Below are 21,015 nucleotides of genomic sequence, written 5' to 3'. Positions count from 1 at the left end.
CTAATTGTTGAAGTGAGATCTCAGCTCTCTGCGGACGTCACGGAGCTGCAATATCCCTCATCGCCTCCCGTCAACGAGCAGCTCCAGCGCCGCCCCACCCACCAGCCAGCCGCCCCAGCAGGGTGTCAGTCACTTTTATGAGGCTGGAACTGGCTGTCCCGAGCGGCTTTCGGACAGGGCAGGGATCTTTCCCAGCCTCCACCCCACCCAGGCGGCGTGCCCTCCCAGGTGTGGTCGATTTCGCAGGGGCGGGCGGGCGGGGCAGCAGTGAAAGCTGGTGACGGCGACTCCACCTGCACTTCCTCACCTGTGCCCTGGAACCAGGAAGCTTCCAGATCCACCGGCAGTTTGGCCCGGACCATTCCTCCCACCTTCCCAGAGGAAACAACATCCAGGCAAATGCTCGTTCTAGTTTTCTCACCTGTGCCTCCTCTTGGCATCAGGGATGTTCATTATCTTAGGTGCTCTAAATATGGACTATTTCATCCACTTAGGTGTCATTTCCTTGCTAAAATGAGGAAATCGGGGGCTATGAAAAAAGTAGATGAACAGGTTGTACTCTTCTTTCCGGCTTTCACCCGTCACTCCCACAAGACAAACAGGCAGTCATCACACCCCTCCCCTTCCTGGGGGGCGGCCGGGGGGGGGCACAGTGCGCAATCACACACTCCCTAGGAAAGCTCAGGGACTTCTGGCACCAGCTCCACAAGGGAGAGGTATCCTTTCAGGTAATTGAGTTTTACTTATAACGGCAAGAGAGGGCTCCTGGGAAAAGGCTGGCATATTCTCGAATTGGGTCTGACAGGTTGGTGCTGTTTCCATGGTGAAGCTGAAAGTCTGGTCCCAGCACCCTGAAGGTAAAGAGCATTGCAGTGTCACCCAGAATAAACGACTGAAAGTAACTTTCTCCCCTCAAGGAAGGGGGGGACGACTAAATCTCAAAAACTGAAAGCAAAAAAACAAAACAAAAAAACCCAGGTGAATGTCAAGTACAGGAGACAGGCAAAAGAAACAAATAATCAGGTACATAAAATTTCCTAGAAAAATTTAAACACACGCCATTCTGTCCACATTTAATCCACTAAAACCATGATTAACTGAGTAGTAAAGCATGAATTTTATATGAAAAGAAACAAAAACACCCAAACACTATGGAAGTTCTATTTGTTCTTGAGGGTCAAGAGAGATCACCTTAAATAAAACCAATGTGCTTATCTATCAGCCCATTAGTTAGTGGCATCATCTTTATAAAACAAAACAGAGTAGGCCTACATCTTAAAATGGAGAAGATGGGTACCCAGATTAGGGAGCAAGGTATAAAACTGACAAGTCAGAAACCATTTATGTGTCAGGTACTTTCAACTCAATACATAGTTTTAAAATGTACACATATATACAAGCAACTTAAAAGCAAAGTGAATTCAGTAAGTAGATGCACAGTAGTAAAAGAAGGTATCGTAGCAGGTTGACTGAAAGCAGGTTTCTAAGGAGTCCAGTTGGCTAGACGCGACCCCAAAGTTATGAGGCAGAGCTGAAGGCGGGGCAGTTCTGAGTTCCACCCCATGTGGGAGATGAACCAGCCGACCGGTAGGTTAGACATTTAATGGAAGGCAGCCAATGGAAGGCAGCCCATCATCAAAAAACTCGGCCACCTGCTCTCATCTGAATATGCAGAGTGATAATTAATTTTAAAAAGCTGTCTGGCGAATGTCCAGGGTGACTTTATTTCATGGAGAGAAAACAAAAAAAACAGTAACAACATGATTTTCCTAGACACCACATAGTGACTGGCACTTTTCATTCCTCTTTTATCACATCATACAAAAAAAAAAAATCAAGGAAACATACCAAAATATACCCCACACTCCTTAAATTAGCAGAACTGAAATTAAAACTTGAAGCAGTATTTCTCTACACTTTGATTCAAACTCTATTTACAAATTAAATTGCACTTATAAAGATAGCAACATTTCTAATACAGTCTAGTAGGTTATTTTGCTTTATTGTGGTTTTATATCTCAATATAAAACTTTTAAAGCTTTCTTCGGTAAAATCATACTTTCTTTTGCAGTACATAATTTACCAATGAGTTTCAAAACCAGTTTTCTCTTTTTGTGCTTTTCTGTTCCATTTTATTTTACAAAATGGCACATACCTTCCGAGTAGGAACAATCAGACACCGCACTCATTTATAAGAGACTCATTTATAAAAAAGTTAAAGTATAAGAAATGAAATATTAGCAGCCTAATCCTTTGGTTTATCTTTTTTAAAAAAATCATCCAATATAATTTACAAATCAGTGGTAACTCTTCTTTTTGGTTAAAAACAAATTCACCAGGTAGATCACTAATTAAAATCCAACACTGCTTTAAAAAGTACCGCACTCCGAGTCCTGTCTCACCTCTCAAGGACGCCACTGTGTACGATGGTTTGACATGACACAGGACAAGGTAAGGCACAGTGGATGGTACAAATAAAAACAAATACTTCAGGACTGTTTTTTTCTGCACAGATACTAAAATATGTACCGTTTTCAAGATAAAATAACAAAAAAGAAATACATATTTTTTGTTATGAAATACCTATACAAAATTTTTAAATTTACACCATCTGAGCTGCCAAAAAGGTTTAAAAAGGTATCAGTTTTCCCCCATACATAAAACTCTCTCTCATCAGTAGGTCCAAGAGAACTTGGGTTCAGAGCGTCCCAGCACTTGGTGGAGGGAAGAAGATCGAGTTCCCCTTCTTGCTCTCCCTGCCCCAACATAAGACAACCACAAAAGTCAGAGGTTTACAGTAGTGTATTCTACTTGGTACAAACAGCTGAAGTTGAGGGACGGAAACAAAGTCACGCTGGGAGGCCACTGGTTGACGGGTCAGAGTAAGGCACTTCCGCGGAGAGAAGAGCATCCCTTCACTCGGCGACGCAGGGGGGCGAAGCGCGGGGTTCTGGTCAAGAAAGAGGACTTCAGGAGCCTCCTCAAAACACTGGAACGTCTCTACAGCAGGGGAAGACGTGGGAGGTAAAACCTGGAGGTGAAATTCTACACAGAAGTGGTCACGCGGTCAATGGCATGATTGACCTCGTTTTTGTTGGAATCCAGTCCTTTAGCAGCATTCATGTCATTCCGCAAATTCTCCACTGTCTTTTTCATATTCTTTAACTCCCCTGGGTGTGGGGTGGCTCGCCTCAGAAGGGTTCTCTAGAAACAGACAGTGGAGTGAGTGTTTCGGTTTTATTTCGTTTGTCTTCCAAACATGCAGCTCCCGGGCGGCAGCTTCCAACACAAACCTGACCTTCCTGCACACAATGGGTCCGAGCTAAGGGCAGCTGGTGACCAACGGCTTCCTAGCAGCTAATGGGAGATGGCGCGTTGCACACAACTTACCTAGTCAGGACGGAGGATCACTTTTGGAATAAAAGAATATTTTTAAAAATACTACATTACTGCATGGTAACTATGAAGTTATCATGCAATGTCGTGAGATAAAAAAGAAAAGATTTACAAGATGTACTTGTGGGGTGTGAAGAAAAAATAAAAAGGAAGGGGTAAAAAGTTCTAATTAAAATCACTATACTGTTCTGTCACGCAGCGTGGCTCCGGCTTCCTTCAACCCTTGGGGCTGGGAGCTGAAGAAAAGGGCAGCAGCAGGACGGGGCCTTCCCTTACTCTGCTGCGCGCGTGCTATTCACATGACCCCCGAAGCTCTTCACCTTCTCCCCAAGACCACAGAGCCCGAAGGGAAGGCAGAGCGTAGGGGCAGTACTTAAAAAGTCTATTACTTCACAGGCTATATGGTCTTTAGCTCACGAAAGGCATTTACATCTTTTAAGTGGTCTGTCCAGGAGTTTCAGGAGGAGCTCAAGTAGGCTAATAAAATAAGAGCACATCAGAGGCCCTGAAGTAACTGGTGAGAAAACCACTCTCAGGTGTTGTAAGATAAGCATTAGAGTCATTAATATTGAGGTTTTTCTGTCCTGCCTAATTCCTATTTTGCACTCTGCAGACGCTAGCAGATAATTTAAACGCCACCCTTTGTTTTGAGGGCTGAGGAGACTCCCTCGAAACTCTGCTTATGAAAATCTCAATTAGCGAGGACTTCAAGAGCCAAAGTCAGCTTGTAGGAGGAGGTCGAGTTGTTGCTGACTCCCGGAGGCACCGGTGGCTGCGACACACTTTCCGGTGTGGAGGAAAGTGAGGCTGAGGGTACATTCAAACCTATTCCTGACTGCTGACTGAGAACTCGTTCAGGGGTCTAACTCAGGTCAGGAGCATTCTGCACAACAGTGAAGAGCAGAAAGGGGGCGTGGGAAAGCGAGGGGAGTCCAGTCCGGCAGAAGGCAAGCTGCCCCACCAGGAAACGCGAATGGAGTCAACGCGATACAGTCATAAATGGGAGTGGAAGGCGGGAAGAGACTTAAACAACAAAGAAGAACAAAAAAGAAAAATGAATTTTAAGAAAACAGTGGGGGTGGGAGGGGAAGCTATCACAAATAAAGAAAAAGAGGCACCATGAACTAGTCAAACTAAAAGCACAACAGTTCTTTTTGCCCTAAACACATTTGGTGAATCCGTACCTAGAAGTACTTAGTTCTGTCTTCTAAAAATTCTAAAATGCTAAAAGCAAAACAGAAAACACACTAGCTGAAAATACAAGAAATCCTTATTAGGTGCCATTATTAATGTTGGAAGTCTTTTAAATTTTGAACTTCCATGGAGGCCAAGAATCTCCATTTCCATACCGTTTCATTGTCATCTTCATCTTTTTCATCTTCCAGAAATCGGATTGCACTGATTCTGTTCACTGTGCGCTCGTTCCAGGCCTCATCGGAGACGTCACTCACCAAGTTCTCCAGGGCACCACAGCGAGACAAGTTCTCTGTCATCACAAAGACACATCATCAGCAGGGAGCTCAGCAAAGACACATCAGCAGGGTTCCTGTGACTGGCAACCGCTATGTGGTAATGTAAAAAATTAAAAAGAAAAGGGCCCTGGCTGGTGTGGCTCACTTGGTTGAGAGGTGTCCTATGCACCAAAGGGTCATGGGTTCGATTCGTGGTCAGGGCACATACCCAGGTTGCGAGTTTGATCCCCAGTCAGGGTGCATATGGCAACCGATCGATGTTTCTCTCTCTCTCCTGCTCCCTTCCTCTCTAAAATCAATAAAAACATATCACAAAGGGGAGACTGACAAGGCGGCTGTGGGGCCCTTCCACTCAGGGGACTCCGGCTCCCCCAGGGCACTCTGGTTCTCTTCAATCAAAACCAGCCCTCAGCAAAGGATTTATAATAGCAAATTTGATGTCAGTGTGAATATTTTTAAAAACCACACATAATTTACAAAACAAAGGTACAATGACTCAAAACAAATCACTGGCTTAAAAAATTTTCCAGTGGAGTTCAGTACCAATCCTCCAAACCATCAGTTTAGATTTTAAGTGACTGTTACCTCTTTTAGGGGTATTTGTATTTTCATCCTTAGCTATCATTCAAAACCAAGAAAAAGGGTGTTTAAGGACTTCCAGACACGATAATAGGTGTGAGTGGTACTTTTTCTGCAAAGACGCAGGGGACCTTGCCAGAGAAGACCTACAATGACCTCACCTGACACACAGTGGCCTCACCTGGACAGGCTCTAGGGGCAGAATTGGATAAAATACAGTCACATGTAAGAGGAAAAGGTCTTATGGTGAGATGGTAACTCCTACTAATTCTTGTGGCCAAATGATATGGTCCTTAAATTCACCTTGGCAAGTAGGTTCAGAAGGCAGCTGAGGAAGTAAGACACAGGTTAAAATCTTCTCCCCTGTGGTGAGGTCTATGTCCGTCTGGAACGTGAGTAGGGGCTGGGACTGGTTGTCAGATAACCACAAAGCTTTCAACTTCAAGGACATCAGAGACAAGGGCAGATGCAACAACCTAATTTGAAACAAAAGAAGACATCGGCGTCTCAGATGCTGTAATCAAATCAATTTCTGTCAATAAAAACAGAAAAAAATGAAAACCACCACCTAGGATTGGGTCCACCCTCTAAAAAGACGTTATGTTTATAACAAGATACTTGATTTACTCTTTGCAAGTAGACTCGGCGCTAACAGCTTCCCCGCTCTCCTATCACCTCCTCAGCAGCACTGCTAGGCCATAGGGCAGAAATGAGGAACTGACAGAACTTTCTTCAACCCTGTACTAGGAGGTTTCAATTCAAAGAGAAAAACAGCCAGTGCAACTGTGGAAGTGGAGCTCTTATGCAGTCAATGGCAACACCGTCGCCACCTCATGGGGCTGGGGTGAGCTTCTGGGGTTACCTGTTTCCCGTAGCCCCTGGGAAATCAGGATGGGGGAAGGAGATGCCTGAGGTGCTGAAGAATTTAAGTTGCAGTTAAAATAAAGGTTAATTTTTTTTTTTCATGTACTCCATTTGTTTTCTCTAGGGAGATTATTTTAGGTATTCCATCCTAAACTTTTATCTTTCTGTTTCTAGACCCTCCCACTTCTCAGACTCCAACGTGATAATTAACATCCACATCAGATTGTTTCAGTTTCGAATGAGATAGAATATTTATAAAGCACTTTTAAAATTATAATGTGACACCTGAAGATTAGTTTCATGTTTATGTTTGCACAAATATTTCACAGCTTGGCTGCGACCAGTCAGATCTACTCAGTAAAGAACACCAGAAGCCAGCGCTTGGTACTTGCCAGGTTACCTTAGCACAGCGGTTCCCAGCCAGGCGTGGTTGTGCCCCTAGGGAATCTCCGGCCATATCTGTAGACGTTTTGGAGGGTGCTATGGCATCTAGTGCGTGCAGGCCGGGGATGTTGCTAAACATCCTACAATGCACAGGACAGCCCCATAACAGAATTACCTGGCCCCAAATGCTAACAGTACCAAGGGTGAATATGCTGCTTAGTGAAAACCAATGCTTTATACAAGTTACTAATTCACTGTGAAAACAACCAGACCCACGCTGATACCAGAAATTCAAGGTTTAAAGGATTTATCTGATCAAGTATTTTCACTCTAAGGATGGCTCCACATATTAAATTATGGATCAGTCTTAGAAGTGACTTCATAAGCTAATCACATTCTGCTAACTACTATATGAGGCACATACTCGTAAGAGAAATTTAATCCCATGAAGAATGATAAGACAGCATGTATTCCTGGGCTTCTTTCTTTTATAAAATTGTATGGGGGAGATCGACCTATACATCTTACCAACAGATTAATGCTGCATTACTAGACACTGCTTGTTTTACTGCGCTTCACTTTATTGGCCTTCACAGATGTTGTGTTTTTTACAAATTGAAGGCAAGGCCCTCTACCAGCAAAAAGATTACACTCGCTTCATTGCAATACTCACGTTATTGAGGTGGTCTGGATCCGAACCCACAATTACCTCCGAGGTCTGCCTGTATACCCATTTGAATTGACAGACTTACGGGAAATAAACTAGAACATTTTGTAGAGATATGAAGAGAAGTTGTACTCCGATAATATAAAACTAATCTAAGGAGAATGTAAGCACAAACTGTGTAAGCTCCTTTAACAAATGAAGTAAAAACTTATCAAAGAATGCATAGAGAATATTAACAAATGCATTGTCAACAAACTTTTCATAAGAACAATTAATATGCTTTTCAAAGATTTCCAATGTAAGAATTATGGACAGGAGAAACTATCTTCTTTTCCTCACAGTGAGTCCAGTGAAGACGGACATGTCCCACTCAGATGTCCTGGGTAGAAAGCACAGTGGAACTGTATCTACATGGGGCTTAGGTTCTGAAGTCAATGCATCTGCGAGAATTGCGTATGTTAAGTACCCTTGAAAAGTCTCTATGTATCACACACTATAGTATTTCACTCATGAGCACCAAACTAGATAAGAAGTATGTATTTTTAAATCCCAGGACCCACCCAGTGCAGTGAAACATATGCTCAGACCATGAGACGGATGCCCGGAGGGGACAGCAGATTCCCAGCTCCACTTTTCCTTGTTCTAGGAATTGCTTCTTCGAGGGAAAGGAAAGTGAAGTCGCTCATGCTTATACAACAACGTATTTCTGCCTTTGCCCGAAGGGAGAAATACACTGCCCGAAGTCGTGGCACACTCACAGGCAAGGGAGGTAAAGACATAGACATGATTTGCCAGGCACTGTGCCAGTGATTTTTAAAAAGAGTATCCTAATACACTATGAAAGCTTAAACTCTTTTTCATTTTATTGAACAAAAGGATCATTTCTTTGAAAGTTTGTTCCTATTTATTTTTAAAAGGAGTTAAGCTAATATTGAGAACATAAAAGAAAATAAAGATTTGAAAACCGGCACAAAACACAGATACTCAGACACGGTCATCGTACCTTCTCAGACTAACAATTGGCTTCCTAGCTAAATGCCAAAGCAAAGGTATAAATAAAAGGCCAAACAGAGCATCAATAACAACAGCTTCCAAGGATGACAAAATCTTATGGTAAAAGCTAAAATAGGTTACTGGACTCTACAACAACAGATCTTATAACCACGTTCAACCAAGCCACGTTAAGATCTATTCGTTGTCTGAAATGCCAGTTTTCCTGCAAAGAATCCAAGTGCCAGCTTTAATATGCCTGTTGCTGACGGAGCCCACACAGGACATGAGCCTGTTCACAGTGTCTTGTGGACAGAGGTGTCCTGTGATGTCAAAGAGAAAAGAAGGCCCTGTTTCCAGCCCTGTCTGCACACATACTCTGGGCTGGGCAGACCCTCTCACTGACTCTCTGTGGCCTCGGGGAAAAGACACACATACTCCTCTGTTTCTCTTGGGCGAACCATCCCAGACACAAGTAGAAAATAGATAAATAGATGCTATATATCCCTGCTTTCCAGACGAGTTAATAATACATTTTTGGTTTATTCCAGAACCATCTGTACACTACAAAATCAACACAAGAAACCATCACTCCATTGTACACATCTCCATGTTCTATTTAGGACCCCCCCCCCCCCCGCCCTGGAATAAAAGGCCCACAGGATTTACACCAGTGGTACAAGGACAAAAGCAGACAAATAAGCAAAGCCCAGAGCTCTCATTTCCAGTTACGCCCGCGGCCAGCCTAGCCTGACGTGACCTTCCCCACCTCACTACTACAGCAACTGCCTGTCAAATGTATTTAAGAGCTAAACACGGTCTACTGATTAATGTAATACTCACTTCCCTGATGACTGCATACTTCTTACAATTAAATGTTCAGCTTTTTGCTACTTCCTACTAGAACTCTTAGTTTTAAACAAAGTTTTCAGAAATGTTTGAAGATATGCAGAGAGAACATAATCAGTGAAAAAAATTAAACAGTACCAAAATATCTAAAGTGAAAGCCCCCTGTAACCCCATGTCTCCACCCTTCCTCGAGGGGAACTACTATTAATATTTTGGTGTACCGCATAGATAAGTATTTTAAAAACATGAACAAAAATAAGAACACTACGTACACTTGCTCTAGTTATCAGTACCATGGGCCGCCTGTGTCATTGCAGAGAAACATCTCATTCTTGAGTTGCTTAGTATTTTATAACATAGCTGCTGTATTGTGCTTTGTCTTTTAATATTTTTTTTATTTTTCCCAGCTTCATTAAGATATAATTGACATATAACCTTATGTAAGTTTAAGGTGTACAACATGATTTGATTCATTTATATACTGTGAAATGATTACCACAGTAAGCTTCGTTAACACCTCCATTACCTCACATAATTACCACTGTGTGTGTGTGTGTGTGTGTGTGTGTGTTAAAAACACTTAAGATCTTCTCTCTTAGCAACTTTCAAGTATATAATACAGTACTGTTACCTATAGTCACCATGCTGCACATTAGATCCCCAGAACTTATTCATCTTATAACTGGAAGTTTGCACCCTTTAACCAAAATCTCCCCATTTCCTGCACCACCACCCCAGCCCCCGGCAACCACATTCTACTCTGTTTCAAAAAGTTCAACTTTTTAAAATCCCACATGTAAGTGAGATCATACAATATTTGTCTTTCTCCATCTGACTTATTTCATGCCCTCAAGGTCCATCCATGTTGTTATAAATGGCAGAATTTCCTTCTTTCTCGTGGCTGAATAATATTCCATTATATAGATATGTATTTTACACAAACACACACACACTCTTTCTACTGGTAGATTCTTAGCCATATCCTGGCGATCATAATATGAATAATGCTACAGTGAACATGGGAGTCCAGATACCTCTTTGAGATCCTGTTTTCATTTCCTTTGGATATACACCCAGAAGTGGGATCCCTGGATCTATCTAATAGTAGGTCTAAATTTAAGTTCTTGAGGACCCTCTGTACTGTTTTCCACAGTGGCTGCACAAGTTTACATTCCCATCAACTGTGCACAAGAATTCTCTTTTCTCCACATCCTTGTTATTTGTCTTTTTCGTAATAGCCATGCTAACAGTTGTGAGGTGATATCTTTTAATATTTTTAAATTAATTTTTTTATTATGAAATTTGAAGGTGTAAACAATTTCCCCATTGACAGGTATTGCTAGTACTTGGTACTACTAATAACGCAGGAAGACCCTCACATACCCAATTCTGTGTGTCTAGTGGACATTCCTATGGGAGAGAGCCTAAGAAATAAAGAAATGTATATTCTGTGCCCCTGGAGCTGGATGACACAAGACACCTGCTCCATTACTGTACCAGAAGGTTTGACGTTTAGTTTCCAAGTGGCATTTTATAGTTATCCTTGCTGTGACTTACTGTATCAAATTTATCAAAGTAAGCTTTTGGAAACTAAGATGTAGTCTCCTTGCACTGTCTGCTGTTTTTATATGCCTGAGAGAAGAGGCAGGGACCTCTCTCACACTGAGTATGATTTCCCATGGTGTGACAACTCTGCAAGCTAAAAAGCTGATGTGGCAGTCCTTTTTATTATTAGTTTCTACACTGATACTTTAAAATAAGTAGTAATTAAATATTTTAATAGGCTTAAAATTTGGTTATTAATCTATATATACATGGACTAAGTGGCACACTTAAGTGACTCAGATGACAGCTACATAATTCAACTTTTTAACTGGCTTTTCTCCACCCCAGCCAAGCATAATAAAAATTTAACTTTCCCTTCTTCTGAGAACTGGAGAATGGAGCTTTCACTCATGTAAAAACCAGTTCTTAGGCATCACAGCCATCTTTCCACCCAAGAATTAGGGATGCAAATCCACACTCACCAGTGTGGCAAGAACCAGGGGAGGCTGGGAGTCACTGAGCTTCTACTGCTAGAGGCGAGAGGTCAGGAAACCACCCTTCTCAATTGATAAATCACATGTTAGGCTGAAGTCCAACAGAAATGCAACATCCAGCTCAAATGAATCCTGAGTTTTCAGTCACCAGCTAGTGGTCTTAAGAATCTATCAGGATGTCTTGAAAGCATTAACTCTACAAGGGTGAGCATTCCTGAAGCCCACGCCTCATCCCCAGTTTCCTGCTGAGCGCTGGTTACTCAGCACTGCTGTCTACAGTCCATTAGCAAGAATGAAAAATGGAGGTTGAGCCTGACCTAAGTGACCAACTTCAGCACGTAGGACTCAATCTCCCAGACACTGTGGACCACCTCCTCTGGTTCTGCACTTCCTCTCCTACCTAACTGCATAACACTCAAAAGCATTTTTTAATTCCTCTTGGCAGAGAAGCCTGTGATACAAGACATTTTAAAGTGGCCTGACAGTCATGCTGCAAAACTAACATGTGTAACATTTTCCCAGGTGCATACTATGTGACAGATACTGTGAGGAGACAAAGGATACAGGGACACATCCACCTTCAGGTAACTTTAGGTTAGGAGGGTTACATACATGCAAACAGGTGATGATCGGTGCTATGTCAGGGGTAATTAAACATGCAGTAGAGGAATGCTTTCTGGAGTAAATAAAGCATAAGCAATGAAAAATAAAAGCAGGGAAACAGAGAAGAGGGCCCCAGCTAGTCAGGGCAGCTTATGCAGGCTCCAGGGGAAGCAAGTGTGCAGATGACATGTGAGGTGATGAAATTAGTTCACAGCGGCTGAAACACATCAATATTCTACAAAGTGAAGAGAAGATACATTCCAGAAACTGGTGAGTAGTCTAACGTGACCTCTGACCCTGCACATGAGAAATGTTGCTGCTGTGATCTTACGGATGCCAGTCTGGTGGCTCCTCACTTTTTTTTAGATTATGAATCACTTGGCAATTCTGACATTAGCTGTGGATCCTCTCACCAGAAAAGTGTCTCTGGATGCAAGCTTGTTTATAATTTCAGCAGGTTCAGAGGCACCAGCAGAGCATGTCAAGACCCATGGTACAAATGTAGTTCCAACTCATTCAAGCTCATTTTTCAGATGAGGAAACTATGAGGCCCATGCTGATGAACAAAAGCTGAGGTGAAGCCTACGCCTCTCAGTTCCTGGCAATGCTCCTTCCCTTGTATCACTGCACTGCTGCTCTGGGGGGCATGTCTACAGAGCGTCCACTTAAACAGGGAAGCACCCCGCGCTCAGGCTGTCCCTGACCGTCTCTACTCTGCCCGGCTCAGTCGCTCCAGCACCTCCACTGAGAACTTCCTGGGCCTGGGTCGTTCAACTAATTGGTATATATTCCATCAGACGGAGCGAGACAAGACCGCCAAGATGCACAGCAAAGGCTGGGGTAGGTGGACACCTGTTTCTTTCTCAAGCAAAGCAAACAGAACATGCTTACCTGTTCCCTGCCACATCCAGGACGTGCAGCTCTGTGGCCTGCGACACCTCGGAAGGGATCCAAGTTAATTTGTTGTCACGCATGCAGAACACAGTGAGGCTGCAGCACCCACCGATCTGCAACAGGGAGAAAATACAACTTGTTTCCAGGGTGTTTTTTGGGGAAATGGTGGTGGGCCTGTGTATCAAATGGCATGAAAAGGAGGCATAAAATTATACCACATGGTTTTAGTCTCTAATGACCAACTATGCTTAATTTAAATCACACAAAACACTGAGTAGTCCAGCATGTTTATAAAAATCTCTGCATAACATTAAACACATGTTCTAAATTAAATCAAGAAAATAAACAACAGAGTCCAAAAATTTCACTCTGGAAAGAAGTCATCTCCCACTGCTATCTAATGCAACTGCATCTTTTAAATACGTTAACCAAGCACATAGGTCCAGACAAATATTATTTGGTCACATGGAGGTTTAGTAATTCTAGGTTTCAAAAGTTAGGGCAAAGATTGCACGTGAGCACACACACACACACACCTACCTTTGAAGACCTGTCCATTACATTAACTTCAGGGTTCTCAGTGTTTCAGTTTATTTAAAAAAGGGGGGGTCATCTGATAGATGATACAGTACATTAATTTCCACCATACAACTTTTAATAGCTTCCATTCACAACTTAATTTGGTAAATTCCTCTTCCTTTGACCAATACGAAATCAATAATGTTTTAGCCAATAGTGAATTTGTTAAATACCTACATTAATCTCCCCAGCTATGACCTGCTGTCACGTGAAAGCATATTCAGTATCTACATCCATACCAAATTTGACTATCATTTCCTTTTTTTTGAAGTAAGCAGTTCAAAGGTAACTGAGCTTCATATAGGTCTGGTCCTCAATGAAGAACAAAAACACAAAAGAATTCAATGATTCTCTTGGACAAACTGGCTGCAGTCTGTACTGTCAGGAAAGCTGCACCAAGGGGGTGAGAAAAGAGCTCGATCCTAGACACATATTCTGCAGGACTCCACACTACCACATTCTTCCTGTGCCCACTCTCCTAAGAGCAATGGCTACAAAAGGCGTGTGAAGGGACCTATTGATGTCTGATATGTGGAAAAATACTCCAGAGACTCCTCTTGAGGAGGGGCAAAGACTTGATTGGATCTTCAATGATGTCTGAATCTACCTTTTGACTTTTTCTATTTATGTATGTGTTTAGTATATGCACATATCTGAAAGAGCAGAATGCCCACTTCAGAAGTAGCTATATAATTACCTTCATGAACAATCTTATTATGTCTTCCTTTTGGAGTCAATATATTTTGAAATAATATCTTTAACCAAGGTATTTAACCACAGTGGATATAAAGAAAAAATAAACCTAAGACAACATGGACTAACATTTATCCCTGGTCACCTGGAAAACACCCAGATATGCAGAAACGTCTTCAGGCCGTCCCCTTTGTTTCTCAGTGCTCACATTTCCCATCCCAGCAAAACTGGTTTATTCACTGTCCTCTACGATACACCTTGTATTTTTGGTTCAGCTGCTTCTTATAGAGTCTAACGCCCTTCCTTTTGTCTAAATCTTACCAATCATCCAAAATAAGCTGAACATCCTCTACTCCATAGTGTCTTCCCAGGATCAGCTGGTCCACATTGATACATTGCTCTCTACATTTCTTCCATATTTATTATCTATACAAACCCTCTGACAGATTCTTTGACTGAGCTACTGTTTAATTTGCACATTTATATATAATGAGGGTGCTTGGCAAGTTTAGTGCCCATCCTATCTTCTCACCTGTGAAGACTATCCATCTACTAACATTTCTCATTTAGGTATGTTTATACACTTATATTCATTAATTTACTTACCATTAAAAGGCTGCTACTTAAAGTTATTATCTGTGGCTATGTGTAGCAATTTTTTCTAATAAGAATCACTTAAGTGGCCTCTCATACTTTATAAATATAGGGCCCAATATCCTGTCCTACAGGGATCTTTTGTGGGGCCAGGCACTCCTCCCTCCTTTGACGAAGGCAATTCTCAGCTTCACTTGGGTGCCCAGAAATATCATGGAAGGAAAAAAATCAAAACCCTGAATCTTTTGAGGATCCACATGATTAGATTCTCAGATAAATTCAGATGATCCCAACAAAAATCTATGCATGGGAAGGAACACTCAAGGTGCTCACGGAGGGGACTTCCCCCAACCCCACTTCATGTGGAGGGGCATCTGCACTAGGGTCGGGGCTCAGTAGGGGGACTATGAGCCATAAGGGAGGCCTTGCAGATGAGCACATGGCTGAGGCTGACACCCCTCAGCCCTACCATCATCCTCCAGGGAGGCAAAGCAAAGCAAAGCAGATAACATCAGTTCTTCTCATTCATGACCATCCTGACGGGACAGGAAGTTCCTGGAGGGTGTATAGAAACAAGACTAGATTGTGATTTGTGGCACTTTGTCATGGAGCTGTGCACTGTCCCAGCCACCTGCAGCACACTGTTTTAGAGGCCCTGCTACTATACCTTGTGAACACTTTCAACTTGTATCATGGACATATACTATATATGCAAAAAAGTTAATTAAATTAATTAACTAATTAACTGATCAGAGAGGGCTCTAAAAGTTGTAGGAGCAATACAAATTCTGGACAAGTGAACACTGTTTAAACATTTGGGGGGAAGGTGAGTTCCCAATGGAGGATGTGAGCTGTCTACTGTTTATAGTCTCTTTTTTTTTCTTTTTCCTCTCCCTCTCTAATCTCACACACATTAGAGATGTCAAAGGGTGGAAAGCAATTGTATTCAAGAACCTCCTAGGCACTCTTAGTGGGTAAGGCAGGCGACCTCCTGATCTCTATTGTCTGTGGTTTTTGGAAAACAATGCCAACAAAGAGCAGAGTGTGGTTGCAGAATGCTAGGGAGGCTTTCATCATTCGCCAAGGGCACACGCTGTCCCGGGCAAACACTCACGAAAACAGAGCCTTTTTTCCAAACCAGCCAGGAAGGGATGGCGCGAACCTCTGGCTTTTAGGAAAGGTTACTAAGCAGTCAAAACCATAACTAAAAGACACAGTCCTTTATAGACAGCACAGGAATGCAGTGCACTGGAGGGAGCTCATGCTTTGAGATCACACAGACCTGGGTGAGAATTCAGGCTTCATCGTGTATTGTGGGTTTGAATATACTACTTTAACCAAAAGTAACAATAAGGATTAAATTAAATGAAACCGCAAATATAATTTAGCACCTATCACAGAACCTGTCTACTGCTGCCGCCAAAGAAATGTGGTAGCTATTGTTTTTCAAAGTGAAAATTCCATATCCAAAGGAAAAGTTCAATCACCACTTACTTGAGTGCCTACTACGTTGGCTGGAACTGTGCTGATGCTGGTGAGCTCTTCCCTGAACCCCCCTGAACTTCTTAAAAAACCATCTCCCTGACAATATATCACAATGACATTTTGTGTCAATACTAGTGAAGAGTTGGCATGAGTTCAGTAGGACATTATACATATCATGCATACGCATTTTTGCTTTCTCTTTGGCGTTCAGGAAGCAGAGTTTACAGGTTCCTTAAAGTGGCCATCGGGATGACACGCCTATATCACTTAGAAATTCTGGGACGCAGAGTCACTGCTGAAATAACTTATTACCAGTCATGTAGGAAGCTGGTATTTTTAAACCTCCCTTAAACCACATAATAGCACCTTCCCAGAATCCAAGGGGTTGGACTTGGATCCTCTGAGAATCATAGAATATAACTGAGAATCCTAGTTTAGCTGTTTTGTGTCGAGTCAAACTGATACTGTCCTTACCTGTCTGTCACTGATCTAATCCATCTCAAGGAGATGGGACCTGCAGGCCATTAAGCAAACCTTTAGGCAGGTCAGCTTTCACTGAGTATTAATTGCCTGCAGGTTACATTACTCTAGAGAAGATAATCAGACAGTTTCAGTGATTCCAACAGAAAGCCTACCTTTGTCTGCCCATATCCCACTTTGTGAACGCCTGGCTTAAGTACAAAGGAGCTTTCATTCCCTTCAGTAACTTCCTTTCGATATTATTTGTAACAGAACTGAACCCACATTTCATTGGCAAAAAGGAAAATGTACAATACGCAAAATCTGGTCAAAATACAATTTGAACAGAAATATTATGATGTGTAATTTTAGAAACCAAAGACTATTTTTTTGCCTTTTCTATCATCATCTGTGGCATATAACTCAAGTGTCCCCTACTTCATAAATATTTTGGAAACCGCGTTGGGACTCTGAATTGTCCCAAATATATCCACTAATAGCTATGGGGTTCTTTCCTAACCATAAGAAAGTAACTTATGCTGACTGAAAAATAAAAACCTTACACACACACACACACACACATGCATACACCAACAATGAGAAAACAACTGAAGTCAGATCCTACCACAAAGGGATAATCAGTATTTAACAATTTGAGGTACAATCCGTCAGTATTATTGCCATGCACTTGATTATACACATACACTTCAACAAAATCAGGACCAACACTATGACCTTCAGCACCTTTGTTTCCATATGACATCAAGAATGGTTGCTCATGTCATTATATTTCTAAAAAGATTTTTATTGACGACACAATTATCTCATTCTACAAATATACCTCAGATTACTTAACAAATCGCCGATATTAGACACTGCTAGTTAGTGCTTCCAATTCTTGTTGTATGATCTTGGGCAAATTAGTTAACCCCTCTGTTTCACAACTTGTCCGATATTGATAAAGATTTACCTACGCCTCAAAGAACTGTTATGAAAATAAGACAAGAATAGGCATGAAAGCTGACAGTGCCTGGCACGTTAGTTGCCCCTGTACATGCTCGGCATGGTGCCTGCAACATGTCAGTTGCCCCTGTACATGCTCAGCATGGTGCCTGGCACATGTTAGCTGCCCCTGTACATGCTTGGCATGGTGCCTACAACATGTCAGCTGCCCCTGTACATGCTCAGCATGGTGCCTGGCACATGTTAGCTGCCCCTGTACATGCTGGGCATGGTGCCTGCAACATGTCAGCTACTCTTACATGTACTGTGAGAAATATTATTGTGCATCATTCTTTGTGTATATCCATCATTGTTTTCCTAGGATAAAAGTCCTAGAAGTGCAATTGCAGAATCAAAGGGTATGTACACTTTTCAAGTTTTTAATAATATCACATTCCCCACTAGAGAAACCATAATAATTTATACTTCCTAGATAACATGCACTTTCCTGTAGCCTTGCCAAAATTTGGTATCATGATCATTTTTTTAACCTTGAAAATCTGATAGGTGAAAATGCATTAACATTTCTGTGAATACTGATGACGCTAAAATTTTTTCACATTTATAGCCATTTCTATTTTTTCTTCTATGAATCACTTACTGATTCTTGTGAGGGAGAGGGCTCTTTGCTCTCATTTTTGTCCACTTGTTTATAGTGGGAAGATCTTTTTCTCAATGATATGAAAGAATTTCTAATAGAGTAGGAGAGACCTCATTCATTTGTAATGCTGTAAACATCCCCCTGCCTCCAGGCTGTCAGTACCTTCTTAAAGATCAGAAACCTAATTTTTATATAGAAAAATCCATCAACTGTTTGTGACTTATTTCCTTTTTCAAGTTTTAGGAGTGCTTTCTCCATCTTGAAATCCAATGGTCAACTATATTTTATTCTAGTCTTTTAGGTTTTATATTACCTTTCATTCATCAATAAATCATTTCGAATATGATGGGAATATTCTAAATTATTCACTAAAATAATTGTAAATTGTAACAATAAGAAGGAAGAAAGCTATCTACAAAATGAATACTTGACTACCACAGACATTTCTGAATATCACCATAATATTTATGGATAATTAATGTTGACAGATTGCCTGATAAAGAAAGCTTTGATAAATGATCTGCAAATCCTACCTGCCTCATTTGACTGGACAGGTGTGATGTATTTAGGGTCACTACTATTTTAACTTAATACAGGAAAAGACTGGGGTCTAAACTTGGAAATATCAATTTCTTCCAGCCAGAAACTCTTTATGGTCCAGGCTATTTAAAGTTAAGATTTGTTTGGGGAATATTATGAAGTTACTGGCTGTCTTTCATCATGCCCATGATCACACACATACTGCCAACTCCCTGCCTATCCACAAATCATACAACAACACAGTCTCTTCTCTTTCATTCTTCCCTCTACCAAAAGTATGAGAGTTTTAGGGAACCTCCTTTTCCCAGAAGCATACATACTTAAGCAACAGGATGAGAAACAAAAGATACAAATAAGTTGCTTGAAAAATCAGAAGCATGCCACATGTAGCAAACAAAGCCAATCCAGCCTTCCCACTGGAGATGGAATGGTGCCAACAAACTGGGCTTTAGTGAAGACAGACAGCTGCCAAGTTATGCCTTGGAGAGTTTCTGAACAACTTAAAATGTAATTCACTGAGAAGCATTCTCTCCAGAGAAAATAATCTGAACAAATCTGACATAACAAATAAGGTTCCAGGCCATGCAGTTATTAAAAAAAACTGAGTTTCAGGGGAAAACGTCCAATCGTTTACAATGAAGTACACACAGAGCAGTGAGCAGACTTGAATATTCATGCAGGTATGAAGCAAATGGAAGGGAGAGATGCAACTGTGGTCTGAACAATACTTACAAGATAACAAGTTTACCTGACTTTTCTAAATTTCCAAGCAGCTAACAATTAAGAAAACAAGAGACATTCATTGATTTGCAAATGTTTACTACAAATAACACCACAAAACACAATCTATTATTGTGATCCACACAGTACAAATATTTCCCCCTCAACCATTTGGGAAAAAAAAAAAAGCAAATAAATGCTGCTATAGGCTAAGAAGCTGTGCTATAAAACCGACAATAAACAAAACAATCAAATTTTTTAAAAAAAGACAAAACCTAGGAAGAACTACAAAGCACAGCAGACCAATGGCAGTTAATACAACTAAGGATTTGGGGCATATAAACTGAAGTGGTCAGCATTTCTGTTTAGATATGTCATGCAGGCAACTTAATTGTTCAAAAGAAAGTAACAAAGTTTTGAAAGAAAAGAATCCAATCAGGAAAGTGAAGGAGTTGATAAAACGGCATCAAGTTTGGAGACAGAGTGAGTACACATACATGGTCGCTGGGCGTAAGCCCCACCATCACCCTGCCACATGCACACTCGCACACAGGGCCACAGGGCCTAGCACACGGATGCACAAAGACTCATGGCATGATGTGCAGCCCAGACCAACATGACGCAATTTGAGGTCAGGAGGCCCTCAGTGGCTTGGCTGCTCAGCCCCAATGGTCAGGGGCAAGCACTCAACCACTTCTGCTGGTTACCAAGCTGTGACCCGCAGCAGAATTGGAGACACATGCTCAGTGCGCCTCCGACTCTGGGAGCTGAGTGTGTGAGCAGCAGCGAAGGTGTGCTAGAAAAGATCCAGCTCCTAAAAGCCGAAACATTCTCTGCTGTATCTGGCGGCTGAAGGAATAGGCATAGACTTCATTCCTGCATCACACTCCAGATGCCAGAAAACCAATAATGATTTCTGAGAAAGTAGATAAAACGTGATAGCTTAATAAAATGCTTTGAAGCTAGAAATACTTTCACTTTTCAAATCATGAAAAGCTGTTTCTAGTAAATTTATGCAGACACACAGCAGGCACTAGGCATAACCCTCTAAAAGGAAACACGTAGTACAAGTTTCATTCTCTTAAAGTGAACAGAGGACTGAGGTTAAAAGGATGCCGATAGTCTTACAAAAATAAAATTCTAAAGCTCTGTCTAGAATGTGTTCCTTTGAAAGAGAGAATCAAAAGAGAGGGAGTGGGAAGTTGGGGGCTGGAGGTGAGATTGGGGATTAACATGATACTTAAAAGTGCTCTCTTCAGCATTACCTTGAAATATTTCTAAAATGCATTAATTTTCTAAAATGTCCAAACTAAAGAAAAGTTGACCTTTCTTTATCAAATTAAGGTCCTGCCACATCTCAGGGTCACACAGATGAAAAGGCTGGGCTGAATCAGTGTTAGCTGAGTGGCCAAGCTGTTACCCGCCAGTGAAAGAGCCATGAGCTGGCTGTCGGGAGACACATCTTTGCAGCCAGTTCTACGCACCCCTAGCTACCTAAGCCCTAGTACGGAAAGATCTTTGTTGGCGTCAGTTTCCTCATCTGTGAAATAAGGAAATCCCATGACCTTCAAAGCTGTTGTGAGGATTCAGTGAGTTAACACATGA

General features: G+C 41.6%; 1 protein-coding gene across 1 annotated transcript in view; it reads right to left on the bottom strand.

Annotated features, from left to right (window-relative positions):
* Positions 1-1,697: 1,697 nt before the first annotated feature.
* LRRC1 (leucine rich repeat containing 1) overlaps positions 1,698-21,015 on the bottom strand; it is a 120,748-nt gene continuing 101,430 nt past the window's right edge. The window contains exons 11-14 of the mRNA XM_081141174.1: positions 12,735-12,850; positions 5,751-5,923; positions 4,746-4,882; positions 1,698-3,204 (exon numbers count right to left, since the gene is read on the bottom strand). Coding sequence (XP_080997300.1) covers positions 3,046-3,204; positions 4,746-4,882; positions 5,751-5,923; positions 12,735-12,850 — 585 coding nt within the window. The 3' untranslated portion in view covers positions 1,698-3,045. The remainder of the gene's footprint in view (positions 3,205-4,745; positions 4,883-5,750; positions 5,924-12,734; positions 12,851-21,015) is intronic.

The sequence above is a fragment of the Miniopterus schreibersii genome (genome assembly GCF_964146895.1).
Source record: "Miniopterus schreibersii genome assembly, chromosome: 6".
Lineage (NCBI taxonomy): Eukaryota > Metazoa > Chordata > Mammalia > Chiroptera > Miniopteridae > Miniopterus > Miniopterus schreibersii.
Note: the sequence above shows the minus strand (reverse complement) of the source record. Positions and strands in the feature narration are given on the sequence as shown.